At 42.4% G+C, this 27119-nt stretch overlaps 1 protein-coding gene across 9 annotated transcripts in view; it reads left to right on the forward strand.

Annotated features, from left to right (window-relative positions):
* Positions 1–27119, forward strand: part of LOC133487245 (plakophilin-4-like) — a 103895-nt gene that overhangs the window by 23107 nt on the left and 53669 nt on the right. For 7 of the 9 annotated variants that reach the window (XM_061793561.1, XM_061793559.1, XM_061793558.1 and 4 more), the window contains 2 exons: positions 5710–5843; positions 22671–22783. In XM_061793561.1, coding sequence (XP_061649545.1) covers positions 5715–5843; positions 22671–22783 — 242 coding nt within the window. In that variant the 5' untranslated portion in view covers positions 5710–5714. Of the gene's footprint in view, positions 1–861; positions 945–5709; positions 5844–6449; positions 6834–22670; positions 22784–27119 lie in introns of those variants that run through there. The other 2 variants (XM_061793560.1, XM_061793566.1) reach the window with 2 other exon arrangements.

Raw genomic sequence — 27119 nt, forward strand, 5'->3', positions numbered from 1 at the left:
AGGAGCTGGGGAGCATAAGAAAATAGCGTGCACCACGTATTCAATGGCGGTAGTACCCGTAAAGCAGTGAGGTTGGGCAGCTGTTAAATACGGACGCGCCGGTTTATTTATTATTATTATTTTTTTTACATCCATCCATCCATTTTCTGAGCCGCTTCTCCTCACTAGGGTCGCGGGCGTGCTGGAGCCTATCCCAGCAATCAAATTCATCAAAGCAAGTTGTACTCAGTGTTAAGGTTACACAATTTTAATTTCTGTTATCAACCCACGCGCTTTTCACCCAGTTATGAGAAATAAATGGTTCAATCTTTGTTTTGAGAGCTGCTAACCGCTCAGAAAAATGTTTTGCTTACAGTAAACTTTAAAAACATGCATCGCATATTGTAGTGAAGGAAATTGAGGAATAATGCATCGCCAAAGACTTCATTTTACGTCTCATTTGCCAATGCGATACCGGATAATTCGGACCCTGAGCTGCAGTCAACACCTCATGCCCAGACATTCACACGCAGATAGCAGACTCGCCGCATCACATCCCACACTGCTAGGCCCCGCCTCTTAAAGGCACATGCACATATACGCAACAGTACACTACGTACAGTATTATCTCTACATTTAATGTTTACAATTAGTATTTTTTTGTTCAAATACGCTCACAGTTTGTTAATAAGTGTGTTTTGTTGAGTTTAAATTAGTTAAAACTTTAAAACTAAACTGGGGGAGGTTCACTGTAGAAGCCAAAAGGCGGATAAATGCAGTCAACTGTTACAGGTTTTAAAGCTGAAACCTTTTGCTCCAGCTGTGGTGGTGACCTTTCTGTTTTACACTTCTCACTGTGTGTTTTTCATCACCGCGTGTCAGAGGAGGAGCATTGGTCAAATTGCAAGTTCCTGACTGTTTTCTCGGAGGCCCACGTCGTGGATTTGAGTGCTGCAGCTGAAGTGGTAAGGAAGACATGAGGGAGGGGAGGTTGTAGGGGGGCGTGCTGCAATGCTATGAATGAGTGGGAAAGGAATTTGGGAGGGCGCCTTGGAGTATCCTGTGTGGATACTTGGTTGTCATGTCTGTCATTGAACGCCAGTGATGGCACATGACTCAAGTTAGGACATGCACCTTGAAATTCTGCCTTGTCGACACACTCCCCTAGGGTTCTTTTTTGTCAAAATAACCAAGGGATCTCCAGTGTATTTCACACAAATACTCCCTTTATCTCTCGCTTAAAACAATGTTTTATGTCTTCACTGTAAACAAGCTAACCGTCTCACAAAGTGATTCAGCCGGAGTTAAATGATGTCATATGTGTGTGGTGTAAGCGCTTGCTTGTTTGAAGTTGGCAGGCACACTTGCATGGAAAGGATATGACCCCTTAAGCCTTGAAAGTAAAAACTGTCTTCACCCGAATGGACTTAGGCTTTTGAATATCTGGTTGTCTGCTCACCTGCAAGCCATCGCAATAAGTCAGCTACACAACAACACAACAAGATCAGTGAATGGGCTGCTATTCCTACAGGCAGCTCTGCAATTTTGCCATACACAGTAACTCTCTGCTATCCAAGTCAGGTCAAAGCAGAATCCGTACAGCAACAACTTCACTTCGATCGTCGCAATCTAGCCCCTTCTCTGAGCAGGAGAGATAAGAAGCGGCAGTGAAACAGGCCAAAATCCAGATATTAGGGATAAGGCAGGGCAAGAGACTATTTGGTACTAGGTGTGGTGTCACCAAATGTGAGTGTTGAGATTTAAACATTTTTTAAGTATTTGCAGGGGATAGGGACAGAGCCCTGGTGTGAATAGTGAAAAACCATCCATCCATCCATCCATCTTCTGATCCGCTTCTCCTCACTAGGGTCGCGGGCGCGCTGGAGCCTATCCCAGCTGTCATCGGGCAGGAGGCGGGGTACACCCTGAACTGGTTGCCAGCCAATCGCAGGGCACATAGGAACAAACAACCGTTCGCACTCACAGTCATGCCTACGGGCAATTTAGAGTCTCCAATTCATGCATGTTTTTGGGATGTGGGAGGAAACCGGAGTGCCCGGAGAAAACCCACGCAGGCACGGGGAGAACATGCAAACTCCACACAGGCGGGGACGGGGATTGAACCCCGCACCTCAGAACTGTGAGGCTGACGCTCTAACCAGTCGTCCACCGTGCCGCCTAGTGAAAAACCATAAGTGAATAATTCCCCCCCTCTAAAAACATTTACAATTGCCTATAGATGCCACAAGATGGTGACAAATCCTTACGTTTCCATTAGACTAGGCTCTGGCAACATTTTGTGGCATCCATCATAGGGCATTTCAGAAAGAGCACAATAACAGCGAATAGGTGATAGTCTTTAGCGGCTGACTAAGGATAAGTTCCAGAAAAATCCTGAATAGATGAAATAATCCATCTATCCATCCATCCATTTTCTGAGCCGCTTCTCCTCACTAGGGTCGCGGGCGCGCTGGAGCCTATCCCAGCTATCATCGGGCAGGAGGCGGGGTACACCCTGAACTGGTTGCCAGCCAATCGCAGAGCACATACAAACAAACGACCATTGGCTCTCACATTCACACCTACGGGCAATTTAGAGTTGCCAATGAACCTACCATGCATGTTTTTGGGATGTGGGAGGAAACCGGAGTGCCCGGAGAAAACCCACGCAAGCACGGGGAGAACATGCAAACTCCACACAGGCGGGGCCGGGGATTGAACCCCGGTTAGATGAAATAATGAATAAGTGAATTTGCAAGTAGCAAACAGGTGCTGGCAACACTGTACTATATTTTGGTCTTGTGTTGCTATTTACAGCTCTCTTTATCTTTTTCTTTTTTGTAAAATTAGTGAGACCAATCATTTCATAACATTTCAACGTCCACAGCAGTGAATGAGTTAAGCCTCTGGTGGTCAAAGTGTTGAGACTTGGCATTGCTCATGCTAAAACACAGAAGCAATGACTGATTTGGCCAATGCTTTTGTGTGATGTCTCTATCAAATGAATGCATAAATCAATAAATTTAAATTGAATTGTGAATGTGTTTCTTGTCTGGGTTTCATTTTTTATATCCCCAAATCTGACATCTTTCAGCAGTGTGTGGATGTTTTACGTTGAGATGTTGACTAGCCACTCCTAAATTGGCATCCTGTCTTCTTCAGTTGTAAATCATGTTGGCCAAGCTCTGTGTAGAAAGCACAAGTTTGGAATTTGTCTCTAAATCATTAGTCTACGTCGCTTGGAGATGACAGCTGCAGTGGATCTCTCGGGCAGTAAAAATCCATTTCCCCAAAGAAACACTTGCTTTTGTCTGCTTCTGCCCGAGCGTCATTGCAGGTGCCTTAGGTGTGTGACTCTGACGACAACTCCTAAGCGATATGCAGCATTGCCTTGGAGCCTTATTTATTCCAGTTGCTCATTTCACCTGCGAACCACAGGCCCAATAAAGCAAAGGCACCCACCTATCTTTTTCAGCTGGTTTCTATTTTTATTTCCTTCATATTTTTCATATTTTTAAATCTACAGTGGTACCCTGACTTACGAGTGCCCCACCTTACGTTGATATAGCAATTTCTTTTTTTATTCTTTGCCTTGTGTTGCGAGCACAATTTGAGTTACTGGCAAACTTAAAAAACGCCGCCACTTGAGTTGTTGTTGTGACTTTGTTGAAGTGAAAAAAAAAAAAAGGTTTCCAGTAGTTGTAGCTATAGTTCAGTGCCCAACTGCGGTTAGTGATAATGGGTGGCGGTGTCTCTTGTCTACACTCTGAGAATTTGTAATCACCGGGCGAGTGCTATTTGCAGTAGTAGTGTAGATAGCAAAGCAGCGCGAGTACAGTATTTTCGTTTGCTTTGGATGCAAGTCGCTAAACAGATGTACAGTATAGCCAGGGTCCACCGAGAGTTTGGTTGTTTGGTGTCATTCGACCCTGGTTGGTTGTTTTCGCCAGTGTTGTGCTGCTGGCTTTGTGGCCTACTAGTAGGGGTCGGCGATAAGCGCAAAAGAAAAATATCTCTATTTTTTTTTGTTTTGTTTTATGATGCTGATAATTTGACAATATCCTAAGAAAAATGGTGTTAATATCTACTTACTTCCCAGGACATTTATTGATAGACACAGCGTTTCAGAACAACAGCTCATGTTTATTTTATAAACTGTTTGATTTACATTTACTGCAAAACATTGCAGAAGAATTATGTATGGCAATATTTAACAATGAATAACTTGTAACTTATGTCCAGGCTGTATACAGGAGAATATCAGATTTCCGCAACGGTATTTTAGTTAAACTTTTGTAACACAACAAAATAAAAACTATTTAGATCTAATCTAATCTAATCTTTACATCTAAATGAAAAAAAAAACATTTACTTGCTTTGTCATATGGTACGTGTTTGTTAAATGACTCAGCGAGGGTTTTCCGAATGGCAGATTTCTTTAGCTGTAGTCATGCTTGTGGAATTGCAAGGTTTTATGTATTCCTTCTACTGAGGTTGACTGAGGTTAAATGCAATCTATAAATGTACCTTGTTATTGTGCAATCAATACTAAGATATTCAAATAATACGAAATTTCAAATATTCAGTTTTTTTTTTAAATTTTAAACAATATAAGAATGGGTGATCATTAATTCATTCATCCTCCGTACCGCTTAGCCTCACAAGGGTCGCGGGGCTGCTGGAGCGAGAGGCGGGGTACACCCTGAACTGGTCGCCAGCCAATCGCGGGGCACATACAAAACAAACAACCATTCGCACTCACATTCAGATCTACGTGGAGTTTTCAATCAACATACCATGCATCTTTTTGGGACGTGGGAGGAAACCGGATCACTTGGAGAAAGCCCACACAGGCATAAGGAGAACATGCAAACTCCACGCAGGCAAGGCCGGATTTGAACCCGGGTCCTCAGAACTATGAGGCAGACGTGCTAACCAGTCGTCCACCGTGATCATTAATGTTAATCCTCCTCTAGTCTATTGGCTTGAGCTGCAAAGCGTGTCCGCTGCTTCGTAGGCCGCTGTCGTGCCGAGCTGCGCGCCGAAGGATGTTAACGGTTGTGAGCATCGTAGTTACAAACTCAGTCACTGGATGATCGTAATTTCAGCAAGTGCTGGTGATCATATGCTAATTTACTGCGGACATTGTCTATTTTTGGTGTCGTAGGTGAAAAGGTTTAGTCAAAATATCCAAGGCTGTCACGAGCCAGTGCAACAGCAGCCGCTTGGTTGGCTGCTGGCGATCAGCACGCCGCTGAATGAGACTGATTTTGTTATGGTTCCAGATTAAAAAAAATTTTTTTTATATATCCGACCGAGTGGTGTGACCTCATTGTTTTCCAATATCGACCCGATAATTATCTGTCCGATAGTTATCGTGCATCCCTACTAATAAGTCAAGGTACCACTGTAGTGGAACCTTGATGTATTAGATCATGGATGTTTCCTCTTAATGTATTTCCTAAATTATTATTCATGTTGTGTGTTGTTCTATCAAGGCCATATGGCGTTGAATTGCACAGTCATCGTCTAGCAACACTGACGGTCTTCAGGCCATATGGTGTATCTGTGTGCGGGAGTGCATTTGTTCATCGCTGTTTGAGGTGGTGCATGACCGTTGATGGCTACTTACTCTTCTGTCAATGAGCATTAAGAAGAGGTTGATGTATACACGAGCTTTGCGATCGATACAGATGGCCATCATGTGTGTGTGTTTTTGTGTGCTTCCAGGAGGAATGCCAGTTCCCGAGCAGAGCCCAGTGATGGAGGAGGGGCTTCTGCTGACCTCCCGCAGCCGTTCGACAAGCCGCAGCGTGGCGCCGAATAACACGGCCAACAATATCCTAGCATCTGTGAAAGAACAGGTAGTGTGCCATATCGCTCGTATTATCACTCGTGTCATGCCCCTTGCAGTGTTTCCCAACATTTGTTGAACCCAGGGCATAGACTACATTTTCCATTAGAAAAATCTCAAGGCACAGTACTAATCAAAAATTGCTTCTGTTATATTTACAGTATGGCCTAGAAGTGTTTTTCATACAGATTTGCACAGTACAGTGGTGCCTTGACTGACCAATTTAATTTGTTCCCTTATGACTCAAAACTGTAGGTTATGTAGGAACCGTGTTGGATCGGAACACCACCCTAAACCCAGGACCCCCTATATTCATACAGTCATTCAGCTTTTTCAAGTAACCGATATATATATTATATTATATTATATTATATTATATTATGATATATTTTCTACTAATTGATCATTACTAAATTCTTAATTAGTTATCCAGTGTTTTTCTGGATTCTATCACTCTGGGAATCCAACACAGTCAGTGACACTTTGTTTCTCCCTGGAAGGACTGTTGACTACTCTGCTGTTTATTAATAAAGACCGCACACAGGTCAAATCAAAGCTTCCTGGAAGATAGTAGGCTTTGTTTGCTCAAGTAAAGAAAGGAAGGAGGCAGCTCCTGTCGATGTCACTTCCTTTCCCCGAGGATCCTCGATAGTGGCTTGTCCGGTTGGAGCAGATATCCTCGCACCCGAACAGGAAGTGTGGCTAACCTGCCAGAGCTTTGTGGTTTTCATTGACCACCGTCTACAGAGACCTGCCTCTAAGGGGATTCCTCGTGTAGAGCGTAAAATGATCGCAAGTTGAAAAGGCAGATGAGGGGGTGGGTGAGAGTGAAAAGGGAGGAAATGAGCTCCAGGGCTAGTAGATGTACTTCTTCCCCTTTGCTCTCGCTTGAGGTTTTCCTTTGCTTGTTGAGATTTTCGAGGAATCCCACTGTCGGCGTAAGCATACTCACCCCCTTGGCTGTAGTTTTGGTTAAGGGCTAAGGATGTCAGAGGACTTGGTAAGTGTATTTTGTCACTTGTCATTCTTGCTCTTCATTGGCTGGTTTCTTTCCAAGTACTTCTTAATTTCCTGTTGCTCTGGGTCTTTTTCGCTATGTTTCACTGTGGAAATATCCCTCTCTCACACTCGGATGACTCCACAAGGCAGACTTTGCCCACATGCCCAAACAAGGGCAGAGGCACTAACATTTTATAGCTGCATTCTTCCAGCTGGTTCATTTGCTCTCTATCCAAATCTTGTCAATTTGTATGGGTTGAGTAAAATACTATTAAATTGGTATTCAAGGCAGTAGTGCACTAATTTTCTAGGCAAATGTCTTTTTGATTCATGTTTGCTGTGTGTACAATTATGTTGACATATTGCCCGAACGGGATATATTTGAGTGACTTTCTGGGGAGGAACTACATTGCTAATATGGGCCTGAGTGGAAAAAGGTTGGGAATCAGTCACTGTGGCTGACAGCTTAACCTCAGATATTTTGTCCAAATCATGAATAATTCATTAAGAAATTGGTTCTGGTGTCAAACGATTTGCCACTGGTCTTGTCAATCAGTTTATGCTCAATTAAAAGGTCACAAAAATTGGAAAAGCAGTGTGGAATTCCTTAAGACCAATAGTGTTAGATTTTTAGTTAATTGTTAACCTCTTGCTTTCAATCATTCTTCCTTCCAATGAGGGGTCCATGCTCAGTGTAGAAATCTCTTCCTTTATAACATACTGTATATCAGTACCTGATTAACATCACTACCGCAGCGTTTGTCACTTTTTTTCCAGTTATACACTTATCACAACTGTGCATGTTACAACTGTATTTTGTAGTTGTTGGATGGCAACCATTACTTTATGATGGTTTTGACTTCGATGAAATTCTCAGAATTCTCCTGTGTGGACTGTTACAAACAGCCAACCATTCACGCTAAAGACAAGCCACGAGACAGTCAAAACAAGACCCAGTGTCACTGACTGGTTTAATAAACAAAGTGCTGACAACCTTGGATACTGAGCCAGTTAATCTCAAGTTTGTGTGTGTGTGTGTGAGTATGGTTATTCAGATGTGGATTGTAGTAGAACGTGTTGAAAAGTACTTTTAATATTTGCATCAGCAATTGTGCATTCGATTGTATGATGATTCATTTATTGTGACGCTTTGAACACAGTGAAATGCTGATATTAAGATGGAATCACATTGCATGGTTCAAATGATACCATTCAGGTTATTATTTTTCTCCCATGTTATTATCCTACTTGGATATCTGCCATGGCTGCATATAGAGACAAAAAACACCTGAATTAGGACATCTTCAAAATCAGAAATCAGCCTCCCCCAAATGTGGATACAAATCTATGGTTTATTTGATATCTGCCAATAAAACTGCAGCATAAACGGCCAGATTAGCTGTGTATCACTTGAAATGCACTTGTAAATAGACCATCAAAATGGATATTGGCACTAAATTGGACACTGCGATTGATTGCATGGCGATCAGTCCTGGGTGTACGATGACTCAAGTCAGCTGTGATAGGCTCACCCGCAACACTAAGGAGAAAGGCCAAATGGATAAACATACAGGCTTTTTGTGCTATTGTATTTTAATGTTGGTTGAACCACTCATTTGGAGCATTTATTTGCAGAAAATGAGATATAAGAAAATAGTCCTGTTTTTTTTGGGTGGGATCTTTTAACTGATTCAAAGCCTGTGATTTTCAAAGCAGCGTTCCCCATATCCCCAGCCGTTGTATAGTATTTTAAATGATATTTCAAGACCCACAGAATATTGCTCTGTGATAAAATAAACAAAATCAAAAGAAAAGAGTAGACTTTCTTCTTTCACCGGAAAAAGTTGTTCTACCCTTTTCCCTTCTTTAGTAACCAGCAGTCGACCATTGGTTGGTTTCACCAAAAACACCAGTTTCTGACTGAAAAGCAGGCAACAAGCTTTTTGCGAAAATGTCAAGCATGACAGTGACGTTGATGGTAGTATTTTTGCTTTATTGACAACTCACACTATAAAACAACAACAAACAAGACTGAGAAAGGGATTTTGATGGCAAAACAATAATTTATTTACAACATACAACTATGAAAGGCGCCATGAACAACACTGACTCACCGCGTGACTTAAGTTGAACATCAGTGGCTTTTTTACATCGCGTTCATCATTCACTTCATGAACTGCGTCATCTTTTCTCACGTTCTACTGCTTTCCGTGCCACATACTCTCTATATACCCTACATATACATACTGTTTGAGCGCGAGGTCCCTAAACTTCCAACATTCCTTTCCCTCACAATCGAAGTGATAAGTTGAGATTCACCTAATCTTTATCTGCTACTCAAAAGCTCTGCTGATCTCAATTCCAAAGCGATGCAACGCTTCCATCTACAGTGATCTGTTTGTCATTACAGTGGTTTACAAACCTGAATTTTACAGACAAGCTGGGAAAGACCCTCTTTCACATCTACCCGTAGAAAAACTAATATATTCGTCGGTGGAAGTAAACAGTTGGATTCCATTTGACAAATATAAACGTCCAAAGCAGTGAATGAGTTCATGTTTACCAGAGCTGTATATACAGATCTTGGTATACAGTAAAGGACATACGAAGCCCTTTGCCATTACGTACACAATTTCCTGCCCAAATTGAGAGAACATATTTTCTCTCTGCAGACAATAATCTCCTACCTTGGTACGTGAAAGTGAATAAGCCCTCTAATTACAATTGACTGTCCATTTTTCTCCGATCCTCTGGTTCTTATCTGCCTTCCTCCCCCTGGTGCTGCCTCTGCTGTGACAAAGGCGAAGGGAAATCTAGACCCATAAGCATTGTGGCCTCGATTATGGACAACAAAATGGAAGCCTGGCTCCAAGCAATTACCCCACGAGGGAGGAAGAGTGCAACACATTTTGCAGGGGTGGGATGTAGGTGAAAGAGAGTGCTCTGGTGTGCAATGGAAAAGACAAAACACTTAAATGTGGAGGCAGGGACAAAGGGAGGAAAGGACAAAAAAGATAGACCAGGGGCTTGAGGCGAGAACAGCGGAGTTGGATAGACTGTCACCTCTGAAGCGTTTTCTAAATGTATTGTGGCAGGCAGCTGTCAATGTAGAGGGAAGCTGAAAATCAGGAAAGAGGAAAGAGAAGGCAATCTGTTCCCCGCGTGACAAGTTGCGAGAGGAGCGGTACATAAGGCCTGGCACAACACACTCTTGATCTGAATGTAGCCCGGGAAAAATCTCCCCCAACACCTAACTGTTAATATTCATGAACATCACTGTCATCATTATAATTATAATTATCTCCCTGATTAGCACCCCAATCAGAAGTAGTGCAGTACATAACGAGAAGGAGGGTATACAAACACAGTATAGTGTTTCCCCACTAGATCGCGGTTCATCGTTCACGCCCCTGCTATATCGCAGATTTTAAAGCGATTGTTTTTTCCCCCCCAAGTTTTTACAGTACAGTCGTCCTTCGCTGTCCCGTCCTCAACTTTACTTCTCAAGTAAGTAAACATCGTTAGCTAATTGTATATAGCTTACCACCGCTAGTTAGAATGAATTGTAATCCATCAGAGATGGTTTAGATAGAGGATGGAAACAGCCACCGGTGCTCTTTCAATTGCTTTATTGAACAAACGATAGCAAAACACAGTAAACACAAGCATATTCTTGCTGACCTGCCGATGGCCTCAACTGACCCAGTCACTGCACACACAGTGACTAAAGCTAAAGCCAGTGTAGCGTATATTGGTTTTTGGATAAAACGGTATTTATTTAAGAAATAAGTCTGTCGAAGCAGCGACGGCTCCGTTGCTGCTGGTTTAGCGTGATTTGATGCTTCGCGTTATAAATCAATCTCGTAAAGGGCCCCACGTCACTTTGTATTTGTATGAAATTTAGGAGAAAGCAACGACAAACCTTTTATCAGTCTCATAATCTAAAGGTTGCTACATTTGATGAAATACAAGTTCTAGATGACAGAGGCTTACTTAAACTCAAAACACACACAAAACACAACCAAGAGTGGAATTTTATGGAATATTTAATGAAATCTACGAGGGATCTATAGGGAAACACAAAAAGGGTAACTACAGGAAGAAAATAACATTAATACAGGTGAAAGAAAAATAAATAGGTGTACAGAAAGGGAAATAGGACATCGTGTGCTGCTGGCATACAAATGTGAATTTAAATGTGTTGAGTCAGAGCGAGAGAGAGCTAAATTGGGATTTTCTGTGACGCTAGTAATTTCCCCAAAATTATTAGGCACTAATCTTGTACATTTTGGCAATGATTGCAGTGTTTACTCACGGCCGTAGATCAGCTGCTCGGTGGGATGGTCTGTCTCAGTCATCTCGGGAAGCACGGAGACAGGTTTGGTTGAAGAAGAAAAAAGATGTAGAAAAATAAAACAAAAACAAAAGAGGCGGAAGAAGAAAAATTGTTGTCCCGTTTGGATGCTCTCGTAACTGTCCTGCTTAGTGAGCTTGCTGTGGGCTTCAATCTTGCTCTCAACTGCGGGTGTACTAGGTACGGATGCAGGGCATGATTTCCCGGAGCCTCCGCCAACAACTCAAGCTAGGAAAAGGATGAATGCCGCATGGCCGGCTTTTTCAATCGACCGCGCCACCGGCTCGTCCGGCCCTCGCTTGCGCACGTGGTTGTGCCACCGGGGGACAACGGAACCAAAAGGGGGAGGGGGTTGGCCGAAAGCCACCCCAGAGCTGGGGAGATGTTAGGAAGAGCCAGGAAACAAGACAAGAGAGCCTAGACACAAAAGAGAGCAAAGGTTAAGTACCCAGGAGGCGTGTCCAAGAGGGACGGAGAAACCAGGAGAAGACCACACCCATCAGCTTGAATCTAGTCTACAATTATGACCAATTAAATGGGTTTAAAAATCATACATTATTCTAAAACGCTCACAACTTTGTACTCTTTCTCATAGATCAAGTATATAGAATGATTGTTTAAACTTTAGTCTTGGCAGATCAATTGCTTATTGTTCAATCACATTTCATGCTATTTGGTTCCTAAGAATCAGTTCTCAAAGTCTCGCAGCCGTACCTGTAAAGTTGACACACTGACACAGACATCAAGGCATACATTTGGAATATTTCTGCAGAGTTTGTGAAATATCAAAACGGGCATTTTATCTTCAGTTAGAAACAACTATGTCTGGAAGTTCACAGGTTTCAGTACTCTCAAACGCCAGTGGGTGGCCCCTTGAGTGCACGTTTGAATATTAAGCTAATAGTTGATTGTTGTATTCGTCAATCTGTCCCTTTTGGCTGCTGTCAGTTCAAACGAAGAAAAGGACTCTTTGATTACTGTAAATCAAGATTTCGAGGGGACCTGCTAATTACTTTAGGGCCCAGTAGGCATCTTCTAGTGGCCGTCTCACAGCAGGGCAGCCTGATAGAATGCAGCCCATCACGTGGGGGGAGGTTCTGGCAACTGAGTCAGAGTCACTGCAGCAGTAACTAGCCAGCCCTTTGTACGTCCTCATTTGCTGACTTCCACGTCACCCAACAGGCCAGGCCAGGCTACTCGATAATTTTTTTTCAAGGACTATACCCTACCGTCAAGGATCATTTGGTTCCACAAGACCTGCCGACCGACTTGGACACTCTCATCGCTCTCGCCGTGAAGATCGACAAAAGGCTTTTGGATCGCAAGCTGGACGGAGATCGGCGGAAGGATGCGTCACCGCACACTTGGAGGACGAGCGTCGGTGACCAGCCAAACCAAGGCAGATCCCCTGTTGCCGGTTTCAATCCACTGGCTATCGTCACCACGGATGAACCCATGCAACTGGGCAGGTTCCGTCTCTCCCCTTGGTAGACCAAGCGGATAGACGGAACCCATTTCCTGATTTTCACTCGGAACGCATTAGTTTTCATGTTTTTGACGCCATGAATTACGACCTTATTTTAGGGAAGCAATGTTATGTCATGGGGCAGCAATTGCGCCCAGAACTGTTTCAAGCCTCCATTTAATGTTCAGGGATATCTTTCTAATGAAATTCCAAAAACCCCATCAGGGGATCCTGACTTATCTCAAGTGCCCACCTGTTACCATGACATTAGAGATGTTTTTTCCAAATCCAAATCCCTTCCACCCCAGAGACATTATGACTGTACAGTTGACTTGCTGCCTGGGACCAAACCTCCACGGTGGAGATTGTTCTCTCTTTCAGGGCCGGAACACAAGGCTATGAAGGAGTATGTGAAAGAATCACTGGCAGCAGGGATCATTCGCCCATCTTCATCCCCTGCGGGAGCAGGATTTTTCTTTGTGGACAAAAAGGACAAGACCCTGCGACCCTGTATCGATTACCGGGGTCTCAACGAGATAACAGTGAAAAACGGGTACCCTCGTCCTCTCATCACCACCGCCTTTGAGTTCCTGGAGAGAGCCAAGGTTTACACCAAACTGGACTTAAGAAATGCGTATCATCTAGTCAGGATAAGGGAGGGGGATAATGGAAAACAATTCAACACACCAACGGGACATTATGAGTATTTGGTAATGCCTTTTGGACTCACTAACGCTCCAGCTGTTTTCCAAAACCTTGTCAGTGATGTCTGGCATGACATGTTGAATGTGTATGTTTTTGTCTATTTGGACGATATTTTATATACTCTCCGGATGAGGAGATTCACATTATTCATGTCCGCTCTGTGTTGCAGCGGTTACTGCAGAATGAACTTTATGTCAAGGCTGATGTGAGTTCCACAAGGCGTCAGTTTCTTTTCTGGGTTTCTTGCTGGCTCAAGGTGAAGTCAAAATGGAGCCTTGCAAGGTCGATGCCGTGATTAATTGGCCCACTCCCAGGTCACGCAAGTATGGACAAAGGTTCTTAGGGTTCGCAAATTTTTACAGAAAATTAGAAATTTCAGTTCTATAGCCTCGCCTTTGCATGATCTTACCCCGCCACACAGACCATTTGTGTGGAACCCGGTTTGTCAGTCAGTGTTACAGAAACTGCAATCGAGCTTTACCTCCGCTCCCATCCTCACTTTGCCAGATCCCAACCAGCAGTTTGTTGTAGAAGTTGATGCGTCCGATGCTGGAATAGGAGCAGTGCTCTCCCAGAAATGTCTCAAGGATGGTAAGTTACATCCTTGTGCTTATCTCTCTAAAAAACTGACTCGAGCCAAGAGAAATTATGACATAAGTGACCGTGAACTGCTGGCGGTCAGGGTGGCTTTGGTGGAGTGGATGCACTGGCTGGAGGGGGCACAGACTCCGTTTTTAGTTTGGACCGATCACAAGAACCTTGAGTATCTTAAATCTGCTGAAAGATGAAATTCTAGGCAGGCTAGATGGGCTCTATTTTTCCTCAAGATTTTATTTCATCTTATCCTACCGACCTGGTTCTGGAAATGGTAAGCCAGATGCTTTGTCATGTATTTTCTGCAACGAGAATTCTTTGTCCGACCCGAAAACTATTTTGCCCAAATCATGTTTTATTTCTGCTTTTGTTTGGGACGTTGAAACTGTGGTAAAAGAGGCTCTGAATAACGCTCTTAGCCCTGAAGAGTGCCCTGAAGAGAGGCTTTATGTGGTCCTGACCTTAAGGGGAAGAGTCATCCACTGGGCTCACACTAACCGGACTGTATGTCACCCAGGCATTGCCAAAATGTGGTCGAACAGCGCTTTTCGTGGCCTAATGTTAGGAGGGATGTTATCAATTACGTCAATGCTTGCCAGGTATGTGCTGCTAACAAGCCCTCTCGTCAACGTCCTTCGGGGAAATTGCGACCCCTGCCAATACCACAACGTCCTTGGTCAGACATCTCCGTAGACTTTGTGACGGGATTACCGGCCTCTAAAGGAAATACCACCATTCTCACAGTTGTTGACAGGTTCTCTAAGAAGGCACACTTCATTGCACTTCCAAAACTCCCCTCAGCAAAAGACACTGCCGAGTTGATGATTAACCATCTATTCAAGTTTCATGGTTTTCCCAAGAATGTGGTATCGGATAGGGGCCCCCAATTCATTTCATGATTTTGGAAAGAGTTTCACAGTCAAATAGGTGCCACCGTCAGTCTGTCATTGGTGTTTCATCCTGAAACCAACGGACAAACCGAGAGGCTGAACCAGGACCTGGAAACTGGGCTCCGATGTCTTGCTTCACAGGAGCCACAATCCTGGTCTCAGAAACTGGTTTGGGTCGAGTTCTCTCACAACTCTCTCCCTTCTGCATCCACTGGTCTATCGCCTTTCACATTGTGCATGGTTATCAACCATCTCTGTTTCCTGCCATAGCCCCAGAATCCACGGTTCCAGCTGCATTGACCTTGGTGAGGCGCTGCAGGAGGACCTGGGAGTGGGTCAACGAGTGTGGCTCTCCACCAAGCATATTCCACTCCGAGTGGAGTCCAGGAAGCTCGCTCCCAGGTTCGTTGGGCCCTTCTCCATCACAAAGGTCATCAACCCTGTCACCATGAAGCTTAGGCTCCCAAGGTCGATGCGGGTCCACCCTGCATTTCACGTCAGCCTGCTCAAGTCCGCCTGGGAGTCCCCGCTGATATGTGAAATATTAAAACACCCTTTTTAAACACATTGTAAAAATATTTGAACACAAAAAATAACTGGACATTAAAGTCGGAGAGGATTTAGTACTATATCTTCACAGGAATTCCCATGCAGAACAATTTGTTTATGAAGGTACTGATTAATGTAATTTGTACTGTACTAACTTTTGATGGACATTTATTTCATTCTCGCATGTCCCTGCACCCCGAGTTTGTGAGTAAAGAATATATTACAATACACAATTGTACAGATGTGTCCTTAATGTGATAAGTTGTTTCAAGAATTGTCATGTTTCCTTATTAACGTAATTGGCATGTTGATATCTACTAATATGCAGTTGTCCTCATTTTAGAATACTGAGATGTTTAGGCATTATGGTGTTGAACTCTCTCTGTAGATGTTTTCCAAGCCTATTATGAGTTTTGCATGGGCAAATGCAGCTTTTTGCTATTTAGGCTTTTAGCTGTAACACTGAGTACCCAGTTGCCTTGGTGTTATTGTTAAAAACGCTGCAGGGAACCTTTTGTAGCAATTTGATCTTTGTATGCTGTGGGACAAACAATGGTGGGCAGGCCCAAACACATGTAAAGACTTAATGGGAATAAGCAATTTTATTAACATTTACTGAGAAAACCTTTAAATGAATCTCCACATCAGTGGCTCCTCAATAACGGCGCTCGCTTTGTGCTTTTATGTGTAATTATGTGCACTGCAGCGTGAATGAGGCAGGTCTATAAAGACATTTGGAAAATAGGTGATTGGGAGTCCATCAACCTGTGTATTTCTACTAGCTCACTTGTCAACATGCTTTCTTTTTTAAAGTTTTTTTTTTGCCAAGCCCCAGTTCAAACCTATCACTTGACACTTCAGTTCAGCATGAATAAAGGATTCATTCTTTGTGTTTTACTTTATATTTGTTGATGCAAAGGGATTACAGTCACATATCATCCAAAATGTTAGTTAGGTTCACCAAGCATAAAATGTGCTTTGTTTTTGGCTTTTATATCCATCCATCCATCCATTTTCTGAGCCGCTTCTCCTCACAAGGGTCGCGGGCGTGCTGGAGCCTATCCCAGTATGAGCTAGTGAACATCATTCGATTACAAGACAAATAGAATCATTTGGATGTTGCCAAAATGTTTTTTTCTCTCCCTTAAATGTATGACATTTAAGGTTGCAGAGACCTTTTGAGTGTGCTGAATCAGCAGGAACAAGGAGGCCCTAGAGGCATTTCACACAGCTCTTGTATTGTCAGCAGCCATGACGATGAAGCGTGTCCATCGCGTGGCTTAGCTGCCATGCCGTCATCTGTTTATTTGGGCTGGGCTGAGGACACAAGGGGTTACAGTATCTGAATCAGCTCTAGTACGACAGGCAAATCTGGCAAATAAAGGCTTAGGGGGGCCCTGTTAGTACAGGACAACTGGCTTGTCTAGGCATTCTTCTTCCAATGTAAGCCTGATGCCAACTTTGGCTTGGTGTACTATTGTTAAGTAAGCATCGCATTTGTTTAATGGCTCCTCCGGTTATGGTTGTAATGCAGCAATGCTCCAGTTTGTAATTTGCAACTTCTCTGTGTCCCTGTATAATTTGGCCTAGGACCATTTTTGCCGCTTCACCTTTTCTCTGCTCAAACAAGCTAATTAAGAACGCAGTGAATCTATATTCGTTATAGCTTATAGCCAAGGGAAAGGTTTAAGCAGAAACTAATGAGCTTGTTTCTTAAAAAAAAAAAAAAAGTCTAGCGATGCAATTACGTGTGGGGTTGTTTTATCCCTCAAAAGCATCACATAAAGTAGTGATCATTAATTATCATTCCTGTTGCTAGAATAGAGTGCTTCTTCACGTTGTTGTTGTTTTTTTTTAACGTTAAATTAGCGTGACATTAAACACTGCATAGAACTAAATCATGTGCTAACAGTTACAAATATGAACATGTCAACTAAAACAGCCTATAGACAGCCAGTCCATTAAATGTAAACACAGCTGAGGTAATGCAGAGATAATGATGTGCTATCTCACTCTTTTTGCTAAATTTGATAACCTGTGTGCTATCTTTGCTATCATCTGATTAAACTAACTCTATTCCCTTTCCATCAGTATGAAGGATCGCGATGTAGGGATTGGAGAATCCCTCTCTGAATATTCTGAACTCCAGTTTCCATGCCCGGAAGAGTTCTGTGCAGATGTCGTTCAACTTTCATGTTGTTTTCACTTCTTTAGACCAGTGGTTTCCCAGCTAGGGTCCCCGGACCTCGGGGGTCTGCAATCCATAGCTTTGTGAGACTGCAAAATAATTTGCAAAAAAATATTATGTTGTCACATTTTTTAAAAACCCCATACCTACATACAGTATTAGAGCCCGACCGATGGGGCCGACGCAGATACCGATGTTAGGGGCTAAAAAAAGAAGATATCTGGGTCGCAGGCGTGCCAGAGCCTATCCCAGCTAACTTCGGGCGAGAGGCGGGGTACACCCTGAACTGGTCGCCAGCCAATTGCAGGGCACGTATAAACAAACAACCATTTGTGCAATTCACACAACAGGGCAATTTAGAGTTTCCAATCAACTTACCATGCATGTTTTTGGGACTAAAACCCACACAGGCACGGGGAGAACATGCAAACTCTGCACAGGCGGGGCCGGGATTTGAACCCCGGTCCTCAGAACTGTGAGGCAGATGTGCCGCCCCCCATAAAGATATACATACATAATTACAGATACAGTATCAAACTCAATCAAACTGGGAGGGCTAGAAGTGAATTAAGTTAGATAACGCACCCTTGTTGTTTGTTTGTCCCAGCAATTTATCACGGAATCCAGATACAGTAATCCTATGCTATATCACTGTTCTTGCTTCGCGGTCCTGCTATATTGCAGATTTTTATTAGAGGTGTTACTCTTTTTTATACTGTTTGTACAATATTTTTGTGTTATCCATTGCTCTCGTTCTCTCTCAGTATATTATATGTGTTTAGCCCTGTCATGATAGCAAATTTTTTAGGATGATATATTTTCCCAAAAACAATGGTATCGTTGATGTCTTTTATGCCACTGATATAATATTAGAGCATAATAGTTCAAGTACATCCTTTTTAAGAACAATTCACTTTAAATTCTAATTCTAAGAATAATGAACATTAACATTGTAATGTAGAACAATAACTAAAATATCTTAGATAATAAAATAGATTCAGGCTCTGAATCTGAAAAATTGCACTTCCACAAATATTAAATACTGGCACAGTGGTATAAACGGTCATTAATGCCTTAACCGGCAATATACTGCCGATCAAGTTTTCAATTGGTTAAGAAAAAGTTCCAAGTAGCAACATTAATGACAACACAAGTAGATCAAAGCAACCTGCTTTGATACAAGATGTGTACTACTTTTTATACGTCTGCAGCCTTACTAAATGCTGCTTTGTCAACATATTCAATAGCTACAGTTCTTTACAATAGTAACGCTGTACTGTATATAATGTGAGCATACGTACGCCATATTGACGTTTGTATTTGCAATGTTGGGCAAAGGGTTCCATAATTGCAAGTTGACGGGAAACGGGAAATGTCCCAACGTGTTTTTTTCTTCCCAGCTAAAGAAATTGAGTGGGATGGTTGTGCTTGAAATGGATTTGTCACTTAAGAGGTTTTAAGTTGTGTTGTCTTTGTTGCGACTTCATACAAATTTGGAATACCAGCTCGTTGGTGTTAGCGGGGTGACTGCATTCATCTGGCTTGAATCCAAAATGTTCCCACATCGTAACGGTGGCATTAGGCTTTGGAACTAATCCCATTTATGCCACTCAATTTTCTGTAACTGTAGCTGCCGGCTCGCTGTCAGAAAACTGCATATGAAAATCGCCCGCATTTCATATGCACGCGCACATGCACACAGACATGCACACGGCCAATCATACGGAGGGTCCCCGCTCTTCGCTACCTCTGCTTGGTTAAGAAACCACAATGAAACCCACCGTGTGACTGCTTTCAAGTCGCGAAAATGTTTTTTTTCTTACTCAAATGACTGGGCAGCTGTACGCACCCTCTTTTTTTTTTTTTGCTTCTTCGTTTTGTGGCAGGGCCGGCCCACCGTCTCACGGCCTAACGGGGTTATGCCCGGTCTCCCCGTACGCCAGTCCGCCCTTGTCTTGCGCTGGTGATTGTAGACATGTTGTTGTCATACGTTAGTTAGTTCTGCAGTTGGCATTATTGCACTTTATCTTCTTTTTTATGTGTGAAATAATCCCAAACTTTTCTCTTCACGCAGTATCCTCCTGGCTTGGCGCCATCGAGCCAACTTATTTCTACACGGAACAGTGTGTGACGTTGCAGTAACATTATTCCATATGGCGAAATGACCCCTCCAAAGGTTTACGGCAAAGATTTTCCATCAACCTTTTTATTTGTAATTCAATTATTTGAGTTATTCGATTAATCGTTTCAGCCCTAGTCCCTGGAACCAAACTGTTTGAGAACCCCCTGATAGACACTATTTGAAAATCGAATCAACAGCGCCTCTGCTGATGTGCTCAATTTTGTCTCAGTTGCTTTAAGACGTGATTAATAATCAACACTCAATCAATGGTTATATTGTTCTCATCTGTATTTCCTATCAGCTTCTTGAACCTCACCCTCACTTTTTTCATAGTCAATGTGTATTTGCAATGCTAAATTGCAGCTCATACCAACCCCTCACTCCCCCATCATAAACGCCTGGGAAGCTTTGATTGTGGAGCAACCACAGCCTGCAGCCTAGCTCCACTTATCTACTGAGGTGATGGAGATAAGAGCGATGGAGGGCATAGCGCAGCATTTTGAGGGGGTTGGGGGGGATCTTTTTTTTTTTTCCATTACAGAGGGCAACCAAAGAACACTGGAAAGTAAGTGTGAAACGTCGGCTGATCCAAAGCATACTCAAGTGACCTTCTTAAGTCTCCTCATAGCGGAAGAGTTGCTCCACGCATGATTTGGTCACGCTGCCAATTGGGGCGCTGAATGTAACGGACTGTTGAGAAGGCTTTTACATGAGAGGTCTGAGGATCCTGTCATCTGTTCATAGAGTCATGGTGAGTGTGGCCAGGAAAAAACGCTCTCAGTGGAGCGCAGGGTATCCGGCAAAGTGGTGCTTTGGGGTGACATCTCTCAGCTTTCCTAATTACTTTGTATGTGTGCCATGTTCTAGGCATTTGCTGCAGTCTGTCACTATGTGATTTAGAACTAGACAATGGTGCAAGTAAAAGCCCCAATGATGATAGGTAATTAGTCATGCCAAGTTCTACATGGCTACCATAGCAACGGCGCGATCAAGGCCAAATGTCATGTACAGAAGAGGTGCTTATGGGTGTGTGGCTGGTGCGTAGCCGACATAATTGTGTTTTTGGGTACACACAACTTAGTTGGTGTGCACTGTGCATCAACTCTATATATGAGATAGTGATAAGCAAACATTTGGGGCGGGGGGGATAAGTTAGCTCTGTTAAAATGGGTACACATTAACTGATGGGGCCTAATTTGAGCGCTGTTCCTATTCCAATCAAAGGCAGCAAAGGCACACTTGTCAGCTAAACGATTATGCTGCACGATGATCTTGTTGTGTGGGGTGTTTTAAGAGTAATTCTTTCCTTCCCAATAAGGTGGGAAAACAGTCACGGCAGACAATCATAAATTTCAAACCTTTTTCAATATTTACAATGGCAAATCCTTATTTGTGTGGTCAACAGCCAAGGTGGGCAGAGCCACAATTTGACGTAAAACGTAACACTCAGAAAGTGACAAAGCTTTGTGGTGTTATTGTATGCAAACAGAGGTGAAACTAAATAACTAGTTGTGTTGAGTGTTTGTATAATGTGTCAGACAAGTCATTCGCCACAATAAAAATGAAAGATTTCTTCTTTCTATTTCCTGGGAGCCTGGATTCCCTGTGGCACCTTGCTGCTACTCACATGTCAGTCTTGGTACTTTGCCAGACATCTGCTTTGGGGAAGAAGACTCGCAATTGTTGGTGAACATATGGTTATGTGTGTGGTGTGCTCTTTTGGTCATCCCGAGCATATCACACGCTGTAAAAAGACACATAGTAATCTTTTTTCTTCATAATGTGTGGGTTCTAATAACTTTAAAAAATGACTTAAGGTGGTAAAGATCAATTTGTGTGTACTAGGAATGGCATGGTACTTGTTCAGTACATTCTGCATGGTACAATACACCCTTATGGACCGTGCTTTTTAGTTTTTGGACTCAGGCTGCACACATGGGGTGAGTCAAATTTAAAAAAATAAAATAAAAAAATTAAAAAAATTAAAACCTTTCATCGACTTTTATTCAGTCCCACAAAGTATCGGAGTAATTGATATTTTCTGTACCTCAGTAATATGTTGGTTTGCCTCTTCCACTAACAAAAACCAAAGCCCTCTTTGTTTCAAGTACTTATATCAACTGTTTTCCTTCACACATTACAATTTCTTTGTTCGCTTTTTGCTGTAGAATGGAACAGATTAATTGCATTTACATTCATTTCAATAGTAAAAGATGATTTGAGACGTGAGTGTTTTTAGTTACCTTGTATCTCAAGGCACCGCTTTATGGACTATGTATTTCATTGATTTGAGGAAGCCTCTGTAGTACAGTTTGGTGTGAAGGAGGTATGTTGAAATGTTAAATCTTGACAAATACACCAGCTTTGTTGGGGAGGAGCTACGTTTGGCCTGGGTTGTTAGCGGAAGTTAGAAAGAGTCTTCACTTCATGTGCATGTACATGTGCACTTCTGGTGCATTAGAAAGCCATTTTATTTTAAGGCTAATGTAAGATGATTTTGAAATGATATGTAACTTTTTAGAGAACACAGTTTGTAGTACATTTATTAATAATACTAAAATATAAATGTTTTTAGAGGGGCGTCAATTGCTGTTGTACTTGTTTTTCGCTATTCGCAGCAGGTGTTGCCTATCCCGACAAAAAGGTGGGGTTTATTGAATAGTACTTGTTTCTGAAATGTGGACAAGAAATAACATTCATGAACAGATTTGGAATTTGAAGGTTCCCAGTGTATTTGCATTGTTCCTTGTATTGTCAGCATTTTGTTGCCGGTCCAGAGAGAAAAGAGAAAGACTGATAATTACTGGGTCTTCTAATATGGATCTGATGTGGCATTTTCTGTGTAAGAGACTATTGACTCCTCAATTCTCAGATCTGTCAATGGACACATGTAATGCTTACTCAGATAATCATGTATGACTGACCTTCACTAACCCCCCCCCCTTCTTTCTTTGTTGCTATACATGCGCAGGAGCTCCAGTTTGAGCGGCTAACGCGGGAGTTGGAGGTTGAGAGGCAGATTGTGGCCAATCAGCTGGAAAGATGCAGACTCGGGGCAGAATCGCCAGGTGCTGGAAGCAGCAGGTAATGAAATGATTTAGCGCACACAAACAGTCACACTCCAACCAAACACATGGCATTTTTCTAGTCAGTAGTGTAAACCTTATGGCATACCAATGGAACGGTCTTTCATTGGACAGTTAGCCTGAATCCTCTATCTTTAGTATTTGGCATGATTTTGAGGTGAACTGTACATGGTATACCACTACTATAAATGTACTGCAAAAGTCATATCCACAATATGTTAAGAAAGACAAATAGAATTAAATATTGTACAGTTTATTTAAGAACCAAAATGTTCAACCAAACCACAAAATCTCATTGAATGAAAGTCTGCTAGCTTAATGCTAGTGGTATCGTTTCAGTATGGGTACTGTGTGCAGGTATAGTATTGAAGTCACATTTTTGGTATGGTGACAACTACACTTTATCTTGATCTGATCGGCCTGATCGGTATCAACCGATAATTCGCATTTGCTGATCGGCCGAGGTATGTTCACATACTTTTAATACGATACGGCTCGCAAGCAGGCAACAAAACGTTATGTAGCCTAGCAAGCTACTGCTAGAACTAGCGGTTGTGCCGGCGTTCTGTCGAATCATGCTCTCAAGTTTTGGTGTGGGTGAAGTCATTTAATTACAATAAAGTTAGCACCCATTATTTATGTCATGTTGTAATGTTGGTTTGACCTGACTGATTAGAATACATGACCTGAATAGAGAATACTTTTGACTCTCATTTTGTCCCCCGACACTCACTCACATGCACACACACATAACAATACATTGGCGTGGCACAATATTGTTGTCGTCGCCACGGTAACGAGTGTATCCAGTCGCACTGACCGGTGACACATTTTCTGCTTCCACCTCTCCGACAGTGTTTGATTTGACAAGATAAAGCCCAGTGATCGTAAAAGACGGGAAATGGTGCTATTGGAATAAATGTCATGTAGTGTTGCCACTGTTTGCCCGAGAAACGACAAGATTTGATGGCAGTAGTCTGACATCGTGCAGTCAGGAAAGACCAAATTTGTCTTGTAGTCTGATCAAGGCATAAGGCACCTTTTTCCTTTTACACAAGGCTATGGCCTGACTGAACGAAGTTCCTCCCCTCCTATGACTTCAACATAGTTCCTTGACACCAAGATGCCACAGCCAAAGCATGCCAAAGCAATATGTTCATATTCGAGACAGTGATAGGTGAATTTTTCACCGGATAGCAGGGGATAGATTCCCCCCAAAAGTCCATAAATGGATGAATTTGCAAATGCTGCACTGCGAATATGCGGGTGGTCACTACACTTACTGTAATATTCTGGCATGTGGGAAGGGATAGCCACAGTCACTGATTGGACAATGAAACACAAATACTCACGCAGGAACTGCTGTCGACCACAGCTCACACGCACAATCGCCGAAGTCACATGCCAACCCACCAGGCCCCGCCTCTTAAAGGCACATGCATGTTCACAGACACTACAATACGTACAATGGTTTCTATACATTTTAGGCTTATAGTTTGTTTTTGTTGCCACTGATGGTGTTGTGGTACACTCGCCTGACTTTGGTGCCGGCAGCGTGGGTTCAGTTCTCACTCAGTGACGGTGTGAATGTGAGTGCGAATGGTTGTCCGTGTCTATATGTGACCTGCGACTGACTGGCGACCAGTTCAGGGTGTAGTCCGCCTTTCGCCCAAAGTCGGCTGGGATAGGCACCAGCGCCCCGCGACCCTAAACAGGACAAGCAGTGTTGAGAATGGATGGATGGATTTGTGTTCAAATATGTTTACAGTGTCTTTGAATAAAATTAAGTGTTTAATAAGTTTGAATGTGATTAAAGCGTGTGGGAGGGTTATCCTTGGTGATGCCCTTCAGTCATAGCTGATGTTTATTTAGTTCAGTTGAAGGATGCAAGACAATACATTAGAGCAAAATACAACTGTGTTTGTAGAGAAAACGCTGAGCCAGTGTTGTGTGTGTGTGAACACACATTGTAGTGAGTGGAGTGTTATTTGCTTACTGTGGCACTATTGACCGTGAAGTGCTTTTGGGTTTGTTGTGGGAACTCGTGCCCTCGACCCCCCTTTTTTCGGAACCTGGTACAGATGCTACAGCCTGTCCGGTAATGACACAGGTGTGGCTCAGCCTAGATGTGTGAGTGACAAAGGAATTACACAAAATGAAGATATTGTACCAAAATGCGGCTTACAAATAGGCATGGGCCAGTTACCGGTTTCAAGGTATAGCACTTTTTTTAATAGTCACCATTTCTAACCTGCTACAACTTTCAATCAGCTGTATGAGTGTTTTTTCTCCTTTTTTGGGGGGTCATCTGTGCAGGCAAAATGACACGACCCCTTACCCACCCGTTGTTGGTGCGAGAGCAGTCAGTGAGCTCAACAACTTGGCTGAGTTGTATCTACAGTGGGTACGGAAAGTATTCAGACCCCCTTAAATCTTTCACTCTTTGTTATATTGCAGCCATTTGTTAAAATCATTTAAGTTCATTTTTTTCCTCATTAATGTACACACAGCACCCCATATTGACAGAAAAAAATTTAATTAATGTAATTAATTATACAATTGCAATGCCATAATTTTAGAGAGGTTAGTACAGTGTCATTGCCATGAATGCAATTGTACTCATAATTTCTTAAAGGGGCTTGAATAATACAGTATAAAGACGCTAAATACAAAAAAATCAATAAAACTTAACATATAATGAATATATGGGGACAGTAAAAGTTCTGACAGGGCCACCACAACTTGGCTGTCGGGCCACCACTCAAAAAGGCTTAACGCTGGGAAGGCGCTGGGAAAGTTGCACAGAAGGCAATGGTCAGTCACGTCGTCGCCATCGTTTTATTTATTGCATCGGTCATGGCTCGAAGAACTTTGAAAAAGAGTTTCGGAAGATGATGTGACTACTGTCGTTTGGTTTTGTGACGTATTAAAGGTCAATGGGCATATTTTCAAAAGGAAGGCGGGCATTTTAATCAATGACAGTATGATAAATTAGCTTTTTTTTGTGTGTGTATTCAATTAGTGATTGAATATGATTTTGTGGTGGTGTTGTGTCGATGTTGGTGCGCAACGGTATATGATAGCAATATAAGGTACAAGACCAAATTAAATGTTGCAGTGTTTGGTAACTCAAACAAGATGGCGCTTTTTAAATGTTTTATTTACTGAAAAGGAGTGATTTGAGGATGCGAGGATACCGCCCGTTATACCAATTAAGTGTACTTTTCACACTATGCAAGACGCGCCACCTATATAAAGCCACTAAGTTTTGCTCTTCCTTTTCCCTCTCCATTATGTGGCTATATCAGGCAAGTTGTTTTACTTTATTTAAATGTAGTTTTAAGTTTATTATACAGTGTTTATATGTTTTCACTTTACAGAACAGATTTTGTTTGACTTTTGAGATTCCTCTTTACAGTATATGTATTCTTACTTGCATTTTCGGCATTGTTTTTGGCTGTCCAGAGAGACCCCATAATAAAAACCTAATCCCTAATACAAGCGAACTATCGTATTTACGCCTAGAAATGTGTTAAACATGAGGACAAAGTTAACTTTGGTGCAACACAGGCCCAGGGGCACGGCAGTATTTGCAATACAATTGCTTCTATTTGCATAATGTGTTTTGTTGGGGTAATGAGTGTCAAATAGTGTTAAAACAGATCTAACCGTTAGCAGTAAACATGCTATTCATAGCAGATATATACAGGTATTGTATTTGGGCTCATAGTTTATGAATTATGTGCATATTGTTTACAAATGGGCACTTCACTTCAGGCCATTTTATTCCAGCTTTGAGCTGCATTCACCTGGGATATATATTGAGATTCAGGTACAACTGGGGCTGGATGTATGATCTTTTCTCAGCCATGTGCTCTTATATGATGATGTATTCTTGCCCTGGAGCCTGCATATCTCCAAAAAGCTCCAACAGATTGCATGACTCAGGAGTTACCTTCTATTCACACAAGCGCAGGTGTTCCAGCAACTTCAAACACTCAGCTCTACACGACAAAACGCAGCCCTACGACCATATGCTTGCACTATAACAAATTTGTCAGCCTTGTTTATTTCTTTATACAGTGGTACCTGACGTACAAGTGCCCCAACTTATGTTTTTCGAGTTACGGGACGACGTCTGGTCGATTTTTGCGTTGTGTTGCTGAATTACAAACAAACTTTGGATGCGGCGCCATGAGAGTGAAGTGAAAAAACAAGGGCAGTGACAGTCACTGAGGCACTTTGAGACGTTTATTGAATGGGACAAACAGTCAAACACACAAGTAACAAATGAAAACACTCACAAGGAGCATGGAAGAGGCCCTAACACTAGA

Source organism: Phyllopteryx taeniolatus, chromosome 12, assembly GCF_024500385.1.
Source record: "Phyllopteryx taeniolatus isolate TA_2022b chromosome 12, UOR_Ptae_1.2, whole genome shotgun sequence".
Classification (NCBI taxonomy): Eukaryota; Metazoa; Chordata; class Actinopteri; order Syngnathiformes; family Syngnathidae; genus Phyllopteryx; species Phyllopteryx taeniolatus.